The following is a 24,474-nucleotide window of genomic DNA, read 5'->3' as shown; positions in this document are numbered from 1 at the left end:
TAAACTTATAAATATTTATATTTGCACACACTCAAACATACAGTTGAAACATTTCATTCACCAGGGTGAGATTCTAACACAAAGTTCAGCACCTACACACAGAATTTAGCTTGTCAACAAAAGTCAGCCACATAAAATATTCATTATTTTCTTTCACAAAAAAATTTGAAACTTCATCACGGTGATTTTGGTTCTCATAAATATTAACCAATAAATAATCAAATAAATATTCCAGTGCAATACTGAATCATTTGAAGTCCATAACATGCACACAAAATTCATACCCAGTCTTTACATCTTTAAAAATACATAATTGCATTGTTTCACACATTCACTGTTTTAAGATAATCAAGAACATTTACTATTCTTTTCTCTCACTATACATTACAATATAACACATTATCTCAAAGTTACTAACAAGCAGGAACACTCACTCCAGTATGGAGCATTATTCTTCCCATTTATTAGCATCATCTTGCTCATCCTGTGTCAGTTAAAAGGCACCTGATCACATTTAGGCAATTGTTTGTCCATTACTGTTTGTCTTTGAGTGCTCTCTGTTCAAGTTTACTCTATCAGCAGCCAGATATGTCTTTCTTGACATTCTTGCGATGCCAGCGTTGTTCAATAGGATCAAAGCCTCTTTCCACAGCACCATACACTGCCCATTCAGGAGTTGGATGCATATAGTCCTGAAACAATATATATATTTTTTTCCCCCCGACAACACCAGTAGCTGATCAGATAAGACATAAAAGGCAAATCCATCTGAAAATTGTTTATGAAAAGAAGGGTGCATTTGTGTACGTTGCTAGTTTATGGGGTACTCAACAGTGAGGTATCAATGCCCATGTGAAAATTGGTAGAGATGAATGTGATTAAAATGGAGAAATGTGATAAAAGAAGCAGGAAGCAATCTAGAAGAAAATTGCAGCACACTCTCTCTCTCTCTCTCTCTCTCTCTCTCTCTCTCTCTCTCTCTCTCTCTCTCTCTCTCAGCCATAATCATCTGTACAACCTCACTAGCTCAAATCTTGTCACATGGTCAAGTGTCCTAAAATTTTCAATGAAAACACAAAATAAGAGGAAAACTACAGTAGATTCACAGGAAGATGTGGCTGCTGACTAATAACTTATATTAAACATGCATGAACATGCCACCCTGATAACAGAAAAACCCACCCAAAAACTTTAGGGAACATGACACTGCACAAAATGTTAAAGTACATACCACATGTGTCACTAACAGTTAAAATAGAGGACAATTTGATCAGCAAATGAACAGCTGCCCTTTCATCTGAATAAAAAATACAGTCTACTAAAACATGGTGAACTGTGATCTGCATACCACATGCAGCAGACACTGGAGGGGCCTCTTGCTGAAGTAAAAATCCATGTGTTGAAGGGCTGTGGCCTATGCAAAGATGAGTGAGAAGAACCACATCCCACCTCTGTGGGTGGAAGGAGGTACACCATAGCCGCATTATGGACTTAACTAGATGCAGCTTACTGTCTATAATTTCCAGCCACTCTGCTGTCTGTAGATGTGAAACACTGTACCTCAATAGTGAGATGATAGCATTCATTGGAATGGAACACCGAACTAACTGAAGAACATGACATGCCTCCTTGGCTGCTAGACCCGTCATTTCATTCCCCTTAATTCCCATGTGGCTTGGCACCATCAGAAAGATACAGCTTGTCTCCCCCCCCCCCCTTTGCGTGTGAATATAAGAAACATTACACTAAAATTTCCCCACATTCATTATGAATTCTCAAGAATTCAATTGTTGAAATATGCAACATATAAATACACTCACCAATGCAGTAAAGTTTGCTGTTCCATTTGATTCATAAAAGACATTTACCAACTGATGAAATTTTTCATAGTCTATCCATGTGTGCCAAGTACCATTCACTTTGAACTGAAACAGTAGAAATGTTTAATGATCACATTAACCACCTACATCTCATCTGCATAGTAGTAGTAGTAGTAGTAGTAGTAGTAGTAACAATAATAAAAAATGTTATTCTCATAATTGTAGTAGAAATTGCCCTTACCTTTGTATGTGCGATGAGAACACAATTTGAATGTTCATGTTCAGCTGCGATTTCATAGTCTTTAAGGCGGTCAGCAAGTTTTTGTACAAAATTCACAACTTCTTCATGCCAAGGAACATTTTCCATTGTAAGATTACTGGCTTTTGAAGTACCACAGTAAGTTACACCCTGCAAATAAAAATAATAATAATGATGATCATTATTCTGCATTTCCACATGTAAAAATTAGAATCAAATACTATGTCAGCAAAAGTACATTTGCTGTATACAAAACTTCTGCTGTGGTTATTCAATGAAAAAGAAAAAAGTGAAGCACAACCTAACAGTGCACTTAAAAATTTTATTACACATACTATCAACCACAACCAATGAAATAGGTGATCATGATTTTGCACTGGGGTCAAATGATTAAAAACACAATGTCTTATGCACTGTCTGCTTACAATTACTTAGGACTACAAACAAATCCAAAAACTGGTGTAAGAAAGGATACCAAGATATTTTCATAGACTGTGCCACAAATGAATAAAATGGGAGCAGTAACTACAATAAGAATACTACTACTACTACTACTACTACTACTACTACTACTATTCTATAAACCATTCAATATGAAAATTACGTCCATGTAGTACAAAAAGGACATTAAAACAAATGAAAACATGGCAGTCACCAAGTTCCACATTGGGAGTGTTCCAAATTTGTCATGTAACAACCACAAGCTGCAGAGAGATAATAAACTAAAGAGTATAGCAAGTAACTAACTTTGATTCAGACCACTATCTTAACAAGAATTAAAATGAAACTTATTTTCAATAATGTTATTAACAGGAAACCATTCAAAATACCAAAGCAGAGGATAAAACAACTGAATGTCAATCAGGGAATAATATACGACAACCAGTATATGACCATCAGGAAGTAACAGATAAAGATTAGAAAGAACTGGATGTACAACCTGGCACAAAATGCCTCAAAGATTCCAAGCAGCAGCAAATCAGATTCTTTCTTGACAAAAAGAAAAGGCACCTATGGTGGAATGATTAATGTGAAGATGCTTTATGGGAAGTTAAACATGGAAGAAGTTGAACTCTATTAGAGCAAACTTCTAAGAATTCAAGACTCAAAGGAAAAGACCAGACAAAATCTTCATAAATGCTGAGAGAAATTTCAAAGAACATTACTGCAGGAAAATGAACAGAACATCAAGAACAACGACATTAACCCTTTGACTACTGGGGACATGTAAACTCGTCGTGCCGCGCCGTTCCCTTGGCGCGCCTGACGTGTATACACGCGGCATTGGGTCTTCCACACAGCGCTAAGGACGTGTTTATGCGTCCCACGCCACCAGCCTTCCCACCGTTAGGGACAAGTTTAGGCACGCTGAGTCACAGCTACCTGAGCACTACAGACATGTATAAACACACAGCTGTCTTTCCGTTTGTTGCTGTGTTCCCTCTCTGCAGAATTCTACTTAGATTCCTGTATTTTTGTCAGTTTTCTTGTTTTCTATGTGAGAAATGTCATGTCACCACGGTTGAACAGATAAAGAAATCCTCGATATGCTCACTAAGAGCGACAGTGAGTGTGAATTATCTGACGTTGCTAACAGTGATGAGTCTTCAACAGAATCTCAAAGCTGTAGTCCTCAGCCCTTTAAATCAGAGGGGAGAGCAAAAATTACAATCAGCAGCTCCTCTGAATCCGAGGATCAGAAAGTGAAAAAAAAAAAAAAAAAAAAAAAAAAAAAAAAAAAAACACGGTTCAGAAAAGAGCACGCTTAACTGACACATTTGACTGGAAAGAAACTGACTTCCAGTGGTTAAACCATTACCAAGACTCGAGTTCAGTACACGAAGTCAATTAGATACTGACCCAAGCATTTTTTATTTTTTTTTCATTTTTTGTGATATTTATGTCTCAAGAACTGTTGCAATTCATTGCAGACGAAACAAATCATTTTTATGTTTACACCAGAGAAAATACTACAGAATCTGTGAATTCTCGACTGTCAAAGTGGAAAGACACTGGATTTGAGGAAATGTATTGTATTGATTTGTTGCTGTTTGCCTTCTAATGGCGAAAGTTAAGAAGTTAAAAGTAAGTGATTATTGGTCCAGAGATACACTTTTGAACACAGCGGTTTTCAGTGAAATTATGTCCCAAGACCATATTTGTCTACTTCTGAGAATGTTACACTTCAGTGATAAGTCTGTGAATACTGGTGGCGACAGTCTATTTAAAATTAGGACGATTGTTGACAAAGTTCGTAAGACATTTCGTAATTCATTTCGCCCACATAACAAGCTTTGTATAGATGAAAGTCTCTTGCTGTTCAAAAGATGATTATCTTTTAAGCAATTTATTCCAACCAAGCGAAGTAGATTCGGAATAAAGACATTTGTACTGTGTGACTGTCAGAGTGGGTATATTTTAGATTTTATTGTATATACAGGTGCAACTACAGATATTGGGTTGCGCAATTTAGGAAAAAGGGGCAACGTAGTGGCAACTCTTATGGGACCATATTTGGAACAGGGTCATATTCTATATGTCAAAAACTGGTACTCCAGCCCGGACCTGTTCCTCTGGCTTCACAACCACGGAACAGCCGCATGTGGCACTGTTCGTAAAAATAAGCACAACATGCCAAAACTGCAGAAGAAATTAAAATGAGGAGAAACTGAGTTTAGGTCCATTGACAATGTCCTTGCTATCAAGTGGTGCGATAAGAGAGAGGTGTACATGTTGACCACAAGTCACACAACACAAATGGTTGAAACAGAGAAGACTGATAGAAATACTGGTGAAAAAATAAAGAAACCACAATGTATTTTAGATTACAATTCGAGTATGGATGCAGTCGACCAATGTGACATGTTACTGAGCTCAGTGGAATCAGTGTGTAAGACTGTGAAATGGTAAAAGAAATATTTTTTTCACATTCTGGATCTGTGCATTCTAAATGCTCATGCTCTCCACTGGTCGGTAACAGGGCGAAAAATGACACTCGCCGAGTTTCACCTTTCTCTCGTAAGGGAGATTGTAGAAAAATACGCTACAGAACGGAGAAAAGCTGGTAGGAGAAGGGGGCTACGATGACGAGAATGCTCTGTGATTCACAGGGAGACATTTTCCAGCTGTTATCATGAGTGAACATTTGCAGAAAAGTATGCTAGCGCTCAAATGCGTGGTTTGCACGAAACAGAAAGTGTGCTGGGAAACTAGATACCAACATTCCATTATGTGTTTTAATCTGCTTTGAGACTTATCATACAAAGTAGCATTACTAATTACTGGAAACTAAATCTGAGAAAGTTATTGACGCTTCTGAATGAATTACTATTAAAAAACATTATATACATAAATCTATTTTTAACTTCGCCAGTGCTGGTCCAAAGCCTGGATCGAAAAGAAGGATGGGAAATAGATGCAGGAGGTGTAAAATTATTCAAACGAAGCCTGACTTCTTCATATGTAGCAGTTTACTGGCAAATTAATGAACTTGGTGATTGAGATGGCGCAATATCTGTACTGTGACAAATGTTATTACGCCGAGTACATTGCGCCAGTATAACAAAACCCATATATTAATCTGCGTACGATACATATTAATTATTAACACGCCTTTGATCAACAAGAAACAACATGCCAAAATTAAAACTCTTCTCAGTGCGATTTTTCTTGCTACTTTGTCTCTGTTGTTAGCCAATTTTGAAAATTAAACTCATTGTTCTGGGGAGAGTAGGGGCTTAAAATTTGTTGTTCAAATGAGACCGGCTTTGAAGCATTAATAGAAAATCGTATTTGAAAAAGAAGTATCAAATATACCTTGTTTTAATCTTTTCATAAAAATCAACATGTTTTCAAATAATCTGTACATTGAAACTTCCTGGCAGATTAAAATTGCAGATTTAATCTGCCAGGAAGTTTCATATCAGCGCACACACTGCTCCAGAGTGAAAATCTCATTCTGCAAACTTCCCCCAGACTGTGGCTAAGCCATGTCTCTGCAATATCCTTTCTTTCAGGAGTGTTAGTTCTACAAGGTTCACAGGAGAGCTTCTGTAAAGTCATTCTGGAATTTTTAGATTATTGGAAAATAGTAGGGGAATAAGAATTTCTATTCCTTATCATTGTGCAGTCAGTCTATTGCACTCTAAATTTCATTTTCAACATACGTTCACACTACTAGTTACGCTGACCCGAAGTTTACATTGGGGGGGGGGGGGGGGGGGAAGTCGTGTAACTTTTAGAGACACTATCAACAAATCCATAACACAGAAAGGATACCAGATGTCTGGAGAAAAGCAATCATTCAGCCATTACACAACAAAAGGGACAAAATAAACATCAACAACCAAATAGGCTTGTCTTCTATTGTAATACAATATAATCTCCAAAGCACAGCAGAATAGAGTAAAGAGTCGCACAGCTCAGCAACTAAGAGAGTACCAAGCACAATTCAGGAAATGATAGGCATGTACAGACAAAGGTCTTCACCACCAACACCTTGATGAAAATCAAAATGATGTTAGGAGATAAGAAGGCAATCATGACATTTGTTGATTTTAAGGAGGTCCATAGATGAAGACACACTTATAAATGTGCTGAAAGAGATTGGAATAGATTACAAGAAAAGAGCACTTATAAAACAAACACACAACCAACATTTAAATTGTAGTAGAATTATCTCAACCATTTGAAATCGATAGAGAAGGAGGTGGTTTCTCACTAACTGATTTTAAAAGTGTCATGGAGAAAATAATCCAAGAATGGAAAAAGAAATTCTTTGACATTACCCCAAACAGATTCAGATGTGGTTATCAAAAAACTGACTTGAAATTCAAAATGTCTCACCTGGACAAATGATCTAACATTTTTCGTATAAAATCTGGCATTGCAAACAAGCAGCAGAAGAACCAAATGATACAGAAAAGAAGACAAGACTGCAAATTTCTTTTCAAAAGAGAGAGGCAGTACTTGTACATCAATGCTACAATGAAGATAATGTATGACGACATTAAAAGAACACAGTAGTTCAAGTTTCTTAGTGAGATTCTCGAGCCTAACATCAATGAGAAGGCAGCATATGAAGAAAGAGTCAAAGATGGAGAAAACATTGCAACTATGCCAGAACATTTAAAAATCCAAATCCCTATCTTAGCTTAAAAATCAAACATTTCGGTACATGGTTAAGCCCGATCATTAATATGCAACAAACAACTGCCAGCGATTACTTCTAAGGACATTTTAAATAATCAAAACAGAAAGGGCTGCAAATAAGATTTTGACTTACCAAGGGAACAGAATGATACAAGTCCCATGGGGAAAAGTACATCAGGATCTAGAGATGTTTGGTATCAGCGAAAAAGATATGGGAACCAGAAAGAGGTTCAGAGCAAAAATAGGGGGAGTGGTGGGTCTATCAGGACAGAGAGAGAGAGAGAGCGCGTGCGTGCCCCCCGAGTGCCCGCGTGCAGGCACCTCAGGTCAACCACCGACTGGCCGGGGTGGGGGGATAAATAAAAAGGCAGATGGTTCCACTACTATCTTCATATTCTTCAGTACAAATAGAAAAGAATAAGACACTATTGCTCTAAAAACACCTCGAATTGTACTGTTACCAAATCACATTATGTGATCAGAAGTAACCAAATGAACACAAAAAAAATGTACTTTCAATTTACTCACATTTTCAAAATATCTGTCGGCTTATATTGCCAAACACACATTCAACACCTCTGTGTCCCCTTCATTCCCACAAACATATTGCTCATTTCAAGAGTAATGATTGTGTAAGGACTGGCTGCCTGTTCTTCACAAAAGGGCTGGTGTATGGACAAGGAACATCCCTACGGTAAAGCGGTACTTTTTTTTAATAACAGGGTGTATACGCGGACAAGGAAAAAAAATTTCCCGAATTTTTCCCGGATTTCCCAGTTAAAAATACACTTTCTCCCAGGTGAAAACACACTTTCTCCATCTTAAGTGACAGTATATTTTCCCTCGGAACTGCAAAAATTATCAATCCTTTGAATGGTTATCATTTTGGACATGGGCGTAGAATTTCCCGGCACTTTGAAAACGAAACTCAGAGAAAAGGACACATTTTGGAAATATCTTTAATGCTGCGTATTTTCTTATTACAAAAGTATACATTAGAATTCCACCAAACACCGCATGTTACTTTCCGAATCACTGAAATCGAGACTGCGATGCGCTTTTGTAAGCCAGCTGATGACAGTGAATATTCAGAGCATAGGACGCGTGATGTAGTCAGCCTGGACATTCGTATGACCAGATTCACAATGAAGTAGGGCCCAACCTGATGTTAAGCTTTTCAGTGTGGTTTTCGGGGTGTAAATTTTCAATACTGCATTACCTAGTTTTTGGTTCTTTATTATTGTGGCATCGAATGGAATAAGGAATTGCAAATGGCGGCCGGACTTCCCGGAATAGGGGCCTCCCAGCCAGCGATGCCATATGCTCATTTCAGTTTATCGATAATGCCATAGGTGCCAGAAGATGAAAACGTGTACTTGAAATCCAGCGAACAGTTTAAACTGGTCAATAGTATGGAATGAAACACTTTGTTTCAAATAAATCGACTGCCTCAGCGGAAAAGATTAAGAACAACCAAATTTCTTGAGCAAACCGACAAAAATAACTTCATCTACATCTACATCTACATACATACTCCGCAAGACACCATACGGTGCATGGCGGAGGGTACCTCGTACCACAACTAGCATCTTCTCTCCCTGTTCCACTTCCAAACAGAACGAGGGAAAAATGACTGCCTATATGCCTCTGTACGAGCCCTAATCTATCTTATCTTATTTTTGTGGTCTTTCCGCGAAATGTAAGTTGGCGGCAGTAAAATTGTACTGCAGTCAGCCTCAAATGCTGGTTATCTAAATTTCCTCAGTAGCGATTCATGAAAAGAACGCCTCCTTTCCAACAGAGACTCCCACCCGAGTTCCTGAAGCATTTCCGTAACACTCGCAAGATGATCAAACCTACCAGTAACAAATCTAGCAGCCCGCCTCTGAATTGCTTCTATGTCCTCCCTCAATCCGACCTGATAGGGATCCCAAACACTCGAGCAGTACTCAAGAATAGGTCGTATTAGTGTTTTATAAGCAGTCTCCTTTACAGATGAACCATATCTTCCCAAAACTCTACCAATGAACTGAAGACTACTATCCGCCTTCCCCACAACTGCCATGACATGCTTGTCCCACTTCATATCCCTCTGCAATGTTATGCCCAAATATTTAATCGACGTGGCTGTGTCAAGCGCTACACTACTAATGGAGTATTCAATCATTACAGGATTATTTTTCCTATTCATCTGCATTAATTTACATTTATCTATATTTAGAGTTAGCTGCCATTCTTTACACCAATCACAAATCCTGTCCAAGTCATCTTGTATCCTACAGTGACTCAACGACGACACCTTCCTATACACCACAGCATCATCAGCAAACAGCTGCACATTGCTATCCACCCTATCCAAAAGATCATTTATGTAGATAGAAAACAACAGCAGACCTACTACACTTCTTAAGTAATAGAACCCAGTTCGTTGTCCTCGATGGTGAGTGTTCACACTTTCCGGAAGTCATGGAATATGGCATCCGTCTGATACCCTTCATCCATGGTTTGCAAGATATCATGTGAAAAAAGGGCAAGTTGCGTTTTGCAGGAGCGATGCTTTCTAAAGCCACTCGGGACTTTACGTTGGGCAAGAGATTCGCGATAAATGCAAGCTAAGTAAGGAGCCAATGCAGCAGAGTACTCTCTGTAAAACCGAATTGGAATCCCATCAGGACCTGGTGATTTATTTATTTTCAACCCATTCAGCTGCTTCACAACCCCAGGGATGTCTATCACTGAGTCCTCCAAACGGGAATCTGTACGAGACTCAAACGGCGGTATGTTCGTACGATCCTCCTGCATGAAAGATTTCTCAAATGCTAAATTTAAAATTTCAGCTTTTGTTTTGCTGTCTTCCATTGCCAGGCCAGACTGATCAGTGAGTGACTGGATGGAAGCCTTCGAACCGCTTACCGATTTTACGTCAGAATTTCCATGGGTTTTCAGCAAGATCTTTTGCTAAGGTATGACGGTGGTAATGGTTGAATGCTTCGCGCATCTTTTTACAGCAGCACGAATCTCTACTAACTTTTGCCTGTCCTCATTCTCCCTATTTTTCTTGTACCGTAAGTGCAACTGCCTTTGCTTCCTGAGCATACTCCGAATTGCGCTGTTAAACCACTTCACTGTTCTGCAAGGCGATTAATGCTGGACTGTTAAAAACCTGGAAATAAAATAAAACCAAAAAACTAAAACGAAAAAAGTATTATGGCCTTCCATAATTACGTGAATCTATTTTATCTATGAAATCTATGAATTGATGGCTCCCGGCCACACTGCATGCCAGAAAAAAATTTCCAGGTAGCTTCTGGCTGCTTGCTACAGCCACACATCCAAGTAGCCAGAAGTGGGAGAATGTACTGTTGATCTTCTCTAGTGAAGCTAATGTAAACAATTGTGACGTCACGTTCATCGGAAGCAGTTTGCTGTTATGAAGAATTATATCGTTTTTCAACCTAATGCCTTTAACACGTTATTTTGGGGGGGGGGGGGGGGGGAGGGTGTTAGTTCTCCGAGGCAGAGGCTCCAGCAAAGTGCTCAGCAATTGTGTTTGCGTCGTTAGAGAGCATGCCGTTGATGTTAATGCCAGTGACACCCTTGGGGCCTGGTACCCAAAAAGACGTCTGATCGTCATCCAGACTTGGGAAGGTGACATATGGCATCCAATGGTCGACACATACCTCTCCCAACACTCCTGTTTCCCTCGTTATATAGGCAGGTGAACATGGGCACGGAGCAGCTTAAAGGCTGTTAGGTGCTCTAGGAAAGAGTGCCGCTTATGTCGCTGTAGAGCTCGCCAATGCTCTAATTGCCTCAGCGACTTCCAGCAACCACCAAGGAACTGTCTTTCGCTGGGAGCACCTTAGAGAACGAGGGATCGCGTTTTCTGCCGCAGACATTATTGCTGTAGTGAACTGCTCAATCACATCAGGGACAGGAGATGAAGGCTACCCAGTCTGCCTCGATTACAGCCCATCTGGGTAGGCATCCATTGGCATGACGCCGGGGGAGTGACAGGAAGATGGGGAAGTGGTCACTACCACACAGGTAGTCATGTGCTCTCCAGTGGATAGATAGGAGAAGTCCTGGGCTGCAAATTGATAAATCAATGGCTGAGTAAGTACCTTGAGCCACACTGAAATGTGTGGCAGTCCCACTATTTAAGAGGCGGAGGTCAAGTTGGGACAGTATATTTTTGACGTCTGTGCCATGGCCAGTAAGCATGGTGCTACCCCACAAGGGGTTATGGGTGTCAAAATCTCCCAAAAGTAGGAAAGGTTTAGGGAGTTGATTAATCAGTGTAGCCATACATTCAGAGGGCTGCATCGTCTGGAGGAAAATAAACATTGCAGACTTCTTGTAATATCCCCTGTAGCCGCGAAGGGCACGGGTCCGTAGAGCCGGGAACCAGGTTTCCTGGAGGGCAATGCAGATAGCAGGTGTGAAGCTTAACAATTGCTGTAGCTCAGCCATGTGGTGGAAAAATCCGCAGCAATTCCACTGGAGGATGATGTGATCATGAGACTGGGAAGGCAGGAAACACAATGAGGCAGTCTACACCTCAGGGTCACCTGCTGCCACTGACTTATTTCCTGAACATGCTAGATGCATTGTGTCTGAGGGTCTGGCGAGATCTAGGTCCTCAGCGAACACCAGAATCATCACCTCATCCTCAGACACAGAGCTTGTAGGCAGCGGTGGTGTGGGTGCCACCACAAATCCCTTGGTCTTGGGGAGTCTTCTTTCTGAATTTCTCTTATTGATCCTTGGGTTCCTCTGGCTGGGAGGGCTTCACTGATTCAGTCTGCAGGACTGAGGATGATCGTGAAGCCCTACAACCAGCTGCTTTAAGGGGCTCCGGAACGCCCTATACTTGCAATGTTAAAATAACGCTTATAAATTACATCTTTCCTCACAAAGTATTTGAGGTAGGAAGTTGAACTTTTTACAGATTATTTATTGGAATATGGGCTACAACTTAACACAGGGATTTTACAAAATTTTAGTTCAGTTATTAAAGATGATTTATTTTTCAATTGTAATGAAAATTCACAACATTTTTTTGCAATTTTTTATTTATATATTCAAAAATATACAGTTTTTTGGAAAAAGGCTGTATAAATTACGCAGAAGGTACTGTGTAACATTTACTGAAAGTTTGAAACAAATATGTTTGGAAGATCCTTAGAAAACATGTAATTAGTATGAGAAAATAAAAGTTTTGGGAATCGAGCGACAAAGATTGGATTAACTTTTTAGTGCATTCCAGGTCCATAGGATGGATTATCTTCATCCTCTGCAAACTCCTCCTCCAGCTTCCTCTTGTTCCTCCTCCTGTTTACTCTTGCTTGTATTTCTAGACTCTTTACAGCCCTGTCTGCAGCCCGAAGGCGTTCCTTGTCTAAAGCAAGCATCGCTTGTACCATGTTAGAACCTATCTTCATTCCCATATTTCTAAATACCTTGCACCTTATGATGTTGCCATCATTGAAAGTCGCAACAGCATCATACACACCAAAGTGAAGTGTTTCTATTCCAACAAATACAGTCTTGGGGATTCTCGACCATATAACACTATTTACACTTTCATTGGGGTTTTGAGTTTTTCCGTGAATACACTTTTTCAACCGTTCAGGTGCTGCTAAGTCTCTGAAAATAGGTTTTATCACCTCCATTATTGCATGAGGCAGACTATGCTTATGAGTGTACACTTCACCAGTTAGCAATCCTTTGTTATATTTACACCAACTGTCTTCTTTGGGACACAAGCTATGTTGGGGATTTTCATCGGTTGAAGAAGTATGAAAAAAAAAAGAGCCCAAACAGCCTTCTTCATTTCGTCGACACTTTGTGTATTTTGCCTAATAGCCATTCCATAATAGTTCTGTATTTTGTCAATTACACCGTCAGTTAACCTTCCCTTCCCATCCAACCCTTTACCATCACTGAGTTTTTGTTTTTTGTACGAAGCTTTCAGTCGCTGAAGTCTTGTTCCCATTCGCTTCTGTACGTGTCCAATACACTCAAATTTCTGCACTACAACATCATCACCATAGGGCTTCAGTCCTTGAACATGTTTGAAACTCTTAGAATCACCGTCACCAAGGTAATTAACATATTGCACTTTATCACACGCCTCAGAACGCTGGAATATACTGGCAACACCAGCCACTTCCATTCCTCCACTACTGCCACTATAGTTAGCTTTGCAATTATTTTCATGTGTACCTTTATATTTTTGTGGACATCTACAATACTTTGATATTACTGCTACATCTAAAACTTTCCCTGTATACATACTGGTGGCAGATACTACACCATGAAGAGATGTGTGTCCCCGTTTATGCTAGGTACCATCGAACGCTGCAGTCAAATCTCTGTTACCATTATTTTCCATTACTGCCTCTTCCACAGCGTTCTTCATAGATTCTATACAGACATCTTCTACTTTAGACCCTATTAATTTATTATAGGTCGTAAACTTGGTTGGGGGATTTGGAAGATTCATGATGCCACAGAAAATTGCACCTGCAGTAGCACCCTTACCAACTGAACGCAAGGAATAAACAAATCTAATGTTGTGTTCGTAGATTTTGCTACAATTTTCTTCAGTTGCAGTTACTGCAACACTGTTCCAAAAGGTGGTCATGTATGAACACTTATCACATTTCAGTTGTATTTCACTAGCAAGTCCTACGTGCTTCATAATGGAGAGTTCCAGACCAACTTCACTACAATTAATACATCTTACACAGTTTGAAAAAATTCCTTTGAGAACCGACATATCAAATATTTCATTCACATCCGATTCGCCCATAAAACATTCATAGTTTTCACTCATTGAACCAAGCTTCTTCTGTGAAGTATTTTCTTTCCCACTTTGACTGCTATGGGCAGGTGTACTTGAGAGGTTAGGTTCACTCACTTGGTTATCGTCTTTATTGTTTACAGTAATAACACATACCTTTGGCTTTCCAACATTTCTCCTTTTCTTAAAAGTCTTCAGAGGATTTCTAATAACTTTACTTTTACTCATTATTATACTTCAACAAAACAGAGACTCAAGAAACAGAATTAATTACGAATATTTTCGAGATAACGACAGAGTAAACAAACATTAAACAATCGACAATCACACCAGCGATATGTATTGAACCATCACAGGTTATCCACAACACATACTTTATCTCACATCACTAAAATGTACCTGATGAACACGGACGTTAATAATAACACCATTTGACAGCAGTTTAACAGCGCCACAGTGGGTCACGCCCATGTAGAACACATTTCAAAAAAAATTTAAAAATAGTTGTAGTCTTCGGAATTGAATAAATTATATATCTATTAAAAGGTAATAGTCTGCAGATTCAGAAAACGCAAAAAAGTAAAAATTGAACTTTTCATGATTTTGAGCCTTTCCGGAGCCCCTTACGGCACTTCAGCCACTGGCAAGTGTTGTCTTTCCCACTAGCAGGAACCTGGGAAGGGAGTGACCCAAGGTACCCCTTCCTAGCAAGAGGAGCCAAAGAAGACTTATGGTTCTCCAGCTGAGAAGTGGGGACCGGTGTCCCCAGTGGTTGAGGGGACAGTGCTCCTGAGGTAGGGAGGGAAGTGCAAAGAATTCCATGGTTATCGTCAGCAGGAAACAACACTGCATAGTGGGTGGAGGACAACGCATCCAGGAAGGTGTCCTCGCTCAAGCAATGGAGGATGAGCGAGGCTGCAATGTCACGACAAGAAAGTGGGCTAAAGATCTCAATGCATGATGGACACGATGCACCATATAAGGTGCCCTTCCTCAATTGGCTCGCTCTTCGGGAAAATTTTGAGAAATGGATGTCAAACCCTACAGGGGACCATCACATAAAGGCCGAAAGGTGTGAAACTTCTTATAGTCACCTCTTACGACAGGCAGGAACATCTCACGCCTATTCTAACCTCCGGGCCTGCACAGGGGGTGGGGTAGGAGGGAGACAGTGTTAGTATGCTCATGAATCCCTATAACTCATGTTCGGCACATCAGTGCACTGCTGCTCCAAGTTGAATCCAATGTTGCTAGATAGAGATAGGTTTGCCTTGGCATCAAGTGTATGGTCATTTTTAAGACTGGTGGGAATTTTAAGCTGAATTTTGGAGGCAATTTTTCAAAGAAAAAAGTATGTCATATAGTCCATAAAATACAGTACTGAATGTTGATGGGAGCATTTCAAATTTAATACCGCTCATCTTTGAATTTAGTTTTTTTTTCCCCCCCAAATATTTATAGCCATAAATGTAAATCCGTTTAGATGTACACAATCACAACGAACATTATTAGCAGTTATATTAGTTGATAAGCATGGTAACTAAAGTTTTACATTTCATCAGCTCCAGCTATGTTCAGAAACTGCCAACACACGTCAATGTACATCAAGCCACATCTCAATGGTGCCAACACTCTTGACTTAATAATAAATCCCGATTGTTTCCAGGTATGCGGTGCACCGAGACTTGCCTGTGAATTCACCACTCTCAGCCCACCTGCATGTAGTTCCTAACTGTTTGCTGAACAACAATGACAGACGTAGGAGACACTGCATGTAAAAAATTTTCCGCAGTGGTGACAATATTAACAGTTTGCATTTTGTCTGAATCAGTTGTGCTGGAAATGAGTCTGTGTAGACAAATAATATTGTTTAGAATGTTAAAAAAGTAATCTAATAAAGTACTCTGTCTACTCTACCAGACACAATAGAAATCAGTGTCTCCAATACATAGATTGCTATTCACCCAATTTATGTCCTTCAAATCAACTCCGATACTCTGTCAAGCCAAAATGTAACTTCCTTGGATGAAAACACTACATTTCATTGAAAGAGAAAGTACTTCACTTGACATTCATCCCAGCTCCCAAGTTCAGCTCGTAATATTTCAATATATGCCCTTAATCTCACTGCTGTTAGTGCTTGCAATGTAACAATAATTTTAAGCATCCGACAGGATAAATTCAATTCCATATGAATTACTACAAATAAGTACTACCTCTTGCAAGTCCCTGAGAGGTAGGGTCGTTTTATGCTTTATGCATCTTATGATGAGCTGTACTATATTTGATTTGCAAGTACAGTTTGAAACAAGGATACAAAATATTTCTCCCCTACGTCTCATTTCTGGGATGGAGCTTGCATTCGAGGTTAGCTTCCATTTGGGTGAATACATATGAGGCAAATTAGTTGGTCATGACTGAGGGCTTCCCTTTGTGAAAAGTCTGTGACCACATGGCACTCAGGAAACACAGTCAGTACACAAGTAATAGGTTACATATGGAATAAAACCTTTACAGTGGCTAAGAGCTCATGCCACTAAAAAATCTATTCGATAACAAGAAAGTATCTGTAAAGCAACGTGCAAGACTTGTTACATCAATATAATACACACATTGAACAATACTCTACATGATAAATTTCTCACCTTCACTTCAATGAAATCTGGTTTTCCCAATTCAACAAGTTGAGCATAACCATCGATTTCAGCAGTGTTCCAGGCTTTGACAAGAGTTAGGCGATACACTGTGCGCTGTCCTTTCTCTTCAAGTGCACGTAGACTATCCACAAATCGCTCCCAGAAATCTCTAAACAGAGGCCTGTCAATTTTCTTCAAACTTTCTTTTGAAGCTGCATCCACACTCACATACAACTGTGTCACTGGGCCCATATTCCTGCAAATGCAATTTAAGAAACATTAAAAAAATATACCGAATGTTCTAAAAGACAAACAAGAGAGTAAATTAAATCTCAATGAGTAACTCTACAGCACAGCAGGTTATTAAAAACTGGTAACGAAATTATATTAGTATGAGAAGCACAAACCCAGTGACAGAGTAATAGATCACTAACTGAGTCATTGAAATATGTCTGGCAGTTTCAGGATGCCACGGTGGAGGTATACAATTTCCAACTCTAGAAACTCGTAGTTATGATGCTGAGCAACTAACTTCTCTTCTGGTACAATGAGAATGACTGTGGAAAGGCAAGTGGCTGATATCAAATCCCAGTCCAGCACACAATTTCATTATTAGATGAGTCAGTAATGGTGAACATATTCTGGATAACAGGATATGTATTATTCAGAAGTAATCCTCTATACATGAAAACTGTGATGCTGTCAGCAGTAGTAAATATGAATAGTGGGATCCTGTAACAAGTTTACAGAGTGCAATAATGATACTACATAGTTCATTACAAGTTATTATAATTATCTTTTTGAACAGTTTTTATTATTTCCCCTACTAGTGGGGTAACTGTGGATTTTCTTCAATGCCAGACACCTCTGATAATAACTAACCAATACAGTTTTTGGGTTTATTTCAGTTCCATAATACCCTAGCAGAGTAACAAAGTGTCTTAAGACGCAAACACCAAACTACTACTATCAAAGATAAATATATCAACAAAAATAACTCTAGAAAAGGAAAGCCACCTAGACGCAGAGAAAACCAAAACTGATGGAAACAACATACAAACTAAATAGAACAACAAAGTTAAACCAGAGGGAACGACAATATACAGAAATCCTCTGCTCCAGCAACAAAATCAGTTACAAGTCCAAATCAATGCACATGAGCAACATAATAAAACCCGAAATCATGTTAATGAACTAGAGGAACCGACTTGGAGTACTGTGGCACGGAGGAGCTGGTACAGAAGAAACAAGAGTAATTATAAAACCATAATGGGTATCAAAAAAGACGAAGAAATGCAAGCAGCAGAAACGACAGCGTGGCTATACATCGGTAACTTAAAGAGAACCACCACAGCTGCTACAGTAGTGAAATACCTTAACAAGAACGGAATACTGGGACAACTAGAATGTGAAGAACTGCGCACACTGGGCAACAAAAAAGCTTTCAAAGTAGGCATTCCGTTTGAAAAGCTACAAATCACACAAGAACCAGAATTCTTAGATAAGAACCAGAATTCTTAGATAAAGTTGTTTTCTTGTTTCAATAACTGTAAAATTTTACCATGAGTGAGAAGTGTGGGCTTTGCCGTAGGTTCGTGAGTAGTGGATTGCGGTGTGAGACTTGTTCGAAGTATTTTCACTGGGGGGAATGCAGTGGGGAAGCCAGTGGGCATTCTGGTGAGATCCTCTCCTGGAACTGCAGGTTATGTAGCAAGAGTAAGTTAATAGAGGAGCAGGAGCGTAAGATCTGTGCCCTTCAGGTACAGTTGAAAAACGCACAGGAGGAGCTAGATAGGATGAGGAGGGAGAAGGGGGTTGGGGAATGGGAGCTGGCTGTTGGCAAGAGATCTGCTAGGAGAAGGAGATTTTCAGATAGTTTTACTATTGGTGTTTGTAATAGATATGACCAACTGTCAGTGTCTAGTGGAGAGGAATCTCTAGTAGCTGTAGATGTAGGAAGTATGCAGCAGACCTCAGCAGTTACGGTGGCTAGGACAGTTGCAAAGTCTAAGAGAAAGAAGAAGGTTCTGCTGCTAGGTAGTTCTCATGGAAGAGGTGTAGGCCAGCAGTTGCAGGAAGTTTTGGGGAGTGAGTACCAGGTCACCAGCATTGTGAAGCCTAATGCAGGATTGGCTCAGGTGACTTTTAACATAGGGGGGTTATGTAGGGATTTTACTAAAGAGGATCAGGTAGTGATTGTGGGTGGGGCTGGTAATAGTATTGATAGGGATGGGGAGTATGACATACATGGTGACCTGGAAAAGATAGCCACTCAGACTGGCAACACGAATGTGCATTTCGTGGAACTGTTTCAGCGTCACGATCGGCCTCATCTTAATACAGCCGTCAGGCGTAATAACATGAGACTTATGGGTGCGCTGATGACAGAAGGCATGAGTCACATTTCAGTGGTGTCGGTGGAGTCTATCAGCAGGACAGGTTTCACTAGGCATGGCCTGCACCTCAACAGGTATGGGAAGGGAAGGTTGGCAAAACTTATAGGTGACAGCATAGGTGGGGGTGGTGGGATCACTCATGGGAAAATTCCGGTAGTTGTGGGTGTTAGAGCTGTACCTTTTTTAGATTGAAGTCAGCTGATAGGTATTCCTGCTTAAGGGAAGTCTCTCTAACAAAGAAACCACTTTCTACGAAGCTTGGGTATCCGATTAATGAGGGAATTAGTATATTTCATCAAAATATACAAGGTATTAGAGATAAAGTTAGTGAACTGCTTATAGATGTTGACTCTGAAATTATTGGTATATCTGAACACTTCTTAAATAAGGAGATAATTCAGAGGCTTCCTTTACCAGGATACAGGTTGGCTGGCAGCTTTTCTAGGAGCTCTTTGCGGTGTGGGGGAGTAGCCATGTATGTGAAAAACGGTATCCCATTTGAGTCAATTGATGTTTCAAAGTACTGCACTGAAAAGGTGTTTGAATGTTGTGCAGGTGTGGTTGAATTTAGTGGAGCTAAACTTCTTACTGTTGTTATTTATAGATCCCCAGACTCCGATTTCACAACATTTTTGCTAAAGCTAGAGGAGGTTCTTGGTTCACTTTATAGGAAATACAAAAAGTTAGTTATATGTGGTGACTTCAATATTAATTGTATAAGTGATTGTGCAAGGAAAAGGATGCTGGTAGACCTCCTTAATTCATATAATCTTATGCAAACCGTATTCTTTCCAACGAGAGTGCAAGGGAACAGTAGAACAACCATAGACAATATTTTTGTTCATTCGTCATTACTAGAAGGGCATTCTGTTAGCAAAAAGGTGAATGGCCTTTCAGATCATGATGCACAAATTTTAAGTCTAAAAGATTTTTGTGCTGCAACACATGTTAAATATAGTTACCAACTTTTTAGGAAAGCTGATCCAGTTGCTGTACAGACTTTTGTAAGCCTTATCAAGGAACAAGAGTGGCAAGATGTTTATAGTGCTGATACAGTAGACGATAAATATAATGCTTTCCTCAAGACTTTTCTCGTGCTCTTTGAAAGTTGCTTTCCGTTAGAACGTTCAAAACAGGGTACTAGCACAAACAGGCAGCCTGGGTGGCTGACTAAAGGGATAAGAATATCTTGTAGAACAAAGTGGCAATTATATCAAAACGTTAGAAACAGTCAAAATCTAAATGCAGCAGCCCATTACAAACAGTATTGTAAGGTGCTTAAAAAAGTTATTAGGAAAGCAAAAAGTATGTGGTATGCAGACAGAATAGCTAAGTCTCAGGATAAAATTAAAACCATATGGTCAGTCGTAAAGGAAGTGGCTGGTCTGCAGAGACAGGTCGAGAATATAGAATCAGTGCGTAGTGGGGATGTCCATGTTACTGATAAGTCGCATATATGTACAGTATTTAATAATCACTTTCTGAATATAGCAGGTGAACTAAATAGAAACCTAGTCCCAACAGGGAATCATATAGCGCTCTTAGAAAAAAGTGTTCCGAGACTGTTACCTGAAGTGCTCCTCCATGGTACTGACAAGAGGGAGATTGAGTTAATAATTAAATCACTAAAGACCAAGAACTCTCATGGATATGACGGGGTATCTAGCAGAATACTGAAGTATTGTTCCATGTATGTTAGCCCAGTACTTAGCCATATCTGTAACTTTTCCCTTAGGAGTGGTCGGTTTCCTGACCGATTAAAGTATTCGGTAGTGAAGCCACTTTATAAAAAGGGAGACAGGGATAATGTTGACAATTATAGACCCATTTCTATGCCATCGGTGTTTGCTAAAGTTATCGAGAGGGTTGTATATACAAGGTTACTGCAGCATTTAAATTCACATAATTTGCTGTCAAATGTACAGTTTGGTTTTAGAAATGGCTTAACAACTGAAAATGCTATAGTCTCTTTTCTCTGTGAGGTTTTGGACGGATTAAATAAAAAGTTGCGAACGTTAGGTGTTTTCTTTGATTTAACGAAGGCTTTTGACTGTGTTGACCACAAAATATTACTGCAGAAGTTGGAACATTATGGAGTAAGGGGAGTAGCTTACAATTGGTTCGCCTCCTACTTTAAGAACAGAAAGCAGAAGGTAATCCTCCGCAATATTGAGAGTGGTAATGATGTTCAGTCCCAATGGGGCACTGTTAAATGGGGCGTTCCCCAAGGGTCGGTGCTGGGGCCACTGCTGTTTCTTATTTATATAAATGATATGCCTTCTAGTATTACCGGTGATTCAAAAATATTCCTGTTTGCTGATGACACCAGCTTGGTAGTGAAGGATCTTGTGTGTAATATTGAAACATTATCAAATAATGTAGTTCATGAAATAAGTTCGTGGCTTGTGGAAAATAATTTGATGCTAAATCACAGTAAGACTCAGTTTTTACAGTTTCTAACTCACAATTCAACAAGAACTAATATTTTAATCAGACAGAATGGGCATGTTATAAGCGAGACGGAACAGTTCAAGTTCCTAGGCGTACGGATAGATAGTAAGCTGTTGTGGAAAGCCCATGTTCAGGATCTTGTTCAAAAACTAAATGCCGCTTTATTTACCATTAGAACAGTATCTGAAATAAGTGACATTTCAACACGAAAAGTAGTCTACTTCGCATATTTTCATACGCTTATGTCATATGGTATTATTTTTTGGGGTAATTCTACTGATTCAAAAAGGGTATTTCTGGTTCAAAAACGGGCTGTTCGAGCTATGTGTGGTGTAAGTTCGAAAACATCTTGTCGACCCCTATTCAATAGTCTGGGAATTTTGACATTGCCCTCACAGTATGTATTTTCTTTAATGTCGTTTGTTGTTAGCAATATTAGCCTATTCCCAAGAGTTAGCAGCTTTCACTCAGTTAATACTAGGCAGAAATCAAATCTGCATGTGGAATGCACTTCCTTGAGTCTTGTGCAGAAAGGAGTGCAGGATTCTGCTGCATCCATTTTCAATAAGCTACCACAAGAACTCAAAAATCTTAGCAGTAGCCCAAACACTTTTAAGTCTAAACTGAAGAGTTTCCTCGTGGCTCACTCCTTCTATTCTGTCGAGGAGCTCCTGGAAGAGCTAAAAAATTAAGCAAATTCCAGTGTTACATTATTGATTTTCTTTATTTAAACTAACGACCTGTCGCCAGAATATGTTTCTTATATTTCATTTTATCTGTTTCTACAATCGTGTTATAATTTCATGTATTGACTCGTTCCATGACCATGGAGACTTCTCCTTAATGTGGTCCCACGGAACAATAAATAAATAAATAAAAAATAAATTCTGGCCAGAAAACATAAAAGTATGTCGATTTCGTTTCCCAAGACGATCAATGGAAGAGGGAGCAGAGCTCAACTAAACTAAGAAGAAAACCAGAAGAGCAAGAAATAAAAGCAGTCTTGTGGAATACAGAGGGAGTAAAAAGTGCTCTTAACCTAGCACCAACAGACATTCTGCAAAACTCGGACCTTGCAATTCTAACAGAAACCTTCCTGATAGACAGCTGGCAACATAAAGATTTCTATATTATCACCTAATGGCAAAGAAGGGAGAAAGAGGACGACCCATAGGAGGAATATCTGTCCTACTGAAACCCTGGATGACGCCCACCAAAAAAAAATCATAAAACAAGAAAATAGTATGCTAATAGAAGCGGCAAACATAAATATAATTGCAGCCTATTTTAAACCGCACACAAATGCTGTAGAATAATTGACGAAATAGTCACACTCATCAAACAATGCAACAGCAAACCCACCATTATTGCAGGCGATCTCAACTGCAGAATAGACACAGAAAACTATAAAACAAAACTAGTCGTTGAAACCCTAGAAGAAGATGGTTTCACCCTACTTAACGATAGATACCTACATACATATGCCACAATGGGAAGAGCACCATTGATATCGCATTAACAAGAGGAGACATAGAAGGAAGTATTCAACCAATATGGCATGACTCCATTACTCCTATACGAAAGCACATTCCAATGAAGATAAAAATAAATATCGTCACGTGACCGCCAGCAAGAAAGACACACCAAATCACACAAAGAAAAATTGATATAGGAAAATTAACAAACGAGCAAGAACAATTAACAGAAATAGAAACTTTCATAGAGGAAGGAGACCTCGAAAAAGCAACAGACCAAATAGAAGACGTCCTAAAAAATTCAGTGATACAAACAACCCCCAAAACAAGGATGGCCAAAAGATGGTTCGATGCTGAATGCTACAGCAAAAGGAACACTGTTCTAAGAATCCTCCACAGACTAAGAGACCAGCATGACGAGGAAACATACAAACTGTATGCAGAGGAGAGGAGAATCTACAAAAAACTAATAGAAGAGAAGAAAAAAGAATACATAGAAAGTGAGGCAAAAAGAGAAGCGGATGAAGCAGAGAAAGACCCATACATAGCAGCAAGACCAAGAAAAATGGCTCATACACCAAATATAGACCTGAAGGAATGGGAAGACCACTTCAGTAAGATACTGAACAAACGAGGACTCAAAACACCCCCAAAGAAAGAGAAACAACATCAAACTAAGGAAAAAGACAATACATGGGATCCCCTAAATGAAGATGACGTGAAAGAAGTAATAAAAGCCCTGAAGAATAAGAAAGCAGCAGGACCTGATAATATATATAATGAACATATAAAAGATGCAAAAGAGGCCCTCCAACACATATGGACCAAACTGTTTAACAGATGCCTGGAACTTGGAAGAATTCCGACACAATGGAGACGCTCGACAATAAAAGTTCTCTACAAAGGTAGAGGAGACCCAATGGACCCAAACAAGTACAGAGGCATAGCCCTGGAAAATACTCAATTCAAGATGTTTTCAAAAATAATAACACAAAAAATCCAAGCCTCTGTGGACAGTCATCTCCCAGAACGACAAATGGGTTTCAGATCTGGAAGATCAACACTTACGGCAGTCAGGCTTCTTCTAAACAACATCGATGATGCGCTACAAAAGAAACAAATGTTCTACACAGTGTTCATAGACTTTACCAAAGCCTTTGACCTATTGGAAAGAGAGCTCATAGTCCGAAAACTGGAAAACACAATGGGAGAAGATAGCGTATGGGCAAGAATAGTAAAGTCAATCCTCGAATACAAATTAATTACAATATCAGACAGCCTCTCTTTTTCGAACCCCATTCTGCAATCGAACGGAGTCTTACAGGGTGACCCAATGAGCCCTTTGCTGTACATTCTTGCCACTGAAGAAGTACTCCGAATTGGAGAAAATGAAGATATGCATACGCTGACGACATAGCCGTAGGATCAACAGATATACAGAAGCTGCAGAGAATCATTGAGAAAATAGACAGATGGTG

The 24,474-nt window shown here is 39.4% G+C and overlaps 1 protein-coding gene across 2 annotated transcripts in view; it reads right to left on the bottom strand.

Annotated features, from left to right (window-relative positions):
• LOC126264083 (S-adenosyl-L-methionine-dependent tRNA 4-demethylwyosine synthase TYW1-like) overlaps positions 1 to 24,474 on the bottom strand; it is a 93,048-nt gene continuing 68,574 nt past the window's right edge. For both annotated transcript variants that reach the window (XM_049960968.1, XM_049960969.1), the window contains exons 9-12: positions 16,684 to 16,930; positions 2,062 to 2,229; positions 1,821 to 1,925; positions 1 to 692 (exon numbers count right to left, since the gene is read on the bottom strand). In XM_049960968.1, coding sequence (XP_049816925.1) covers positions 576 to 692; positions 1,821 to 1,925; positions 2,062 to 2,229; positions 16,684 to 16,930 — 637 coding nt within the window. In that variant the 3' untranslated portion in view covers positions 1 to 575. The remainder of the gene's footprint in view (positions 693 to 1,820; positions 1,926 to 2,061; positions 2,230 to 16,683; positions 16,931 to 24,474) is intronic.

Source organism: Schistocerca nitens, chromosome 1 (genome assembly GCF_023898315.1).
Source record: "Schistocerca nitens isolate TAMUIC-IGC-003100 chromosome 1, iqSchNite1.1, whole genome shotgun sequence".
Lineage (NCBI taxonomy): Eukaryota > Metazoa > Arthropoda > Insecta > Orthoptera > Acrididae > Schistocerca > Schistocerca nitens.
The sequence above is the reverse complement of the archived record's forward strand: the minus strand, read 5'-3'. Positions and strand labels throughout refer to the sequence as shown.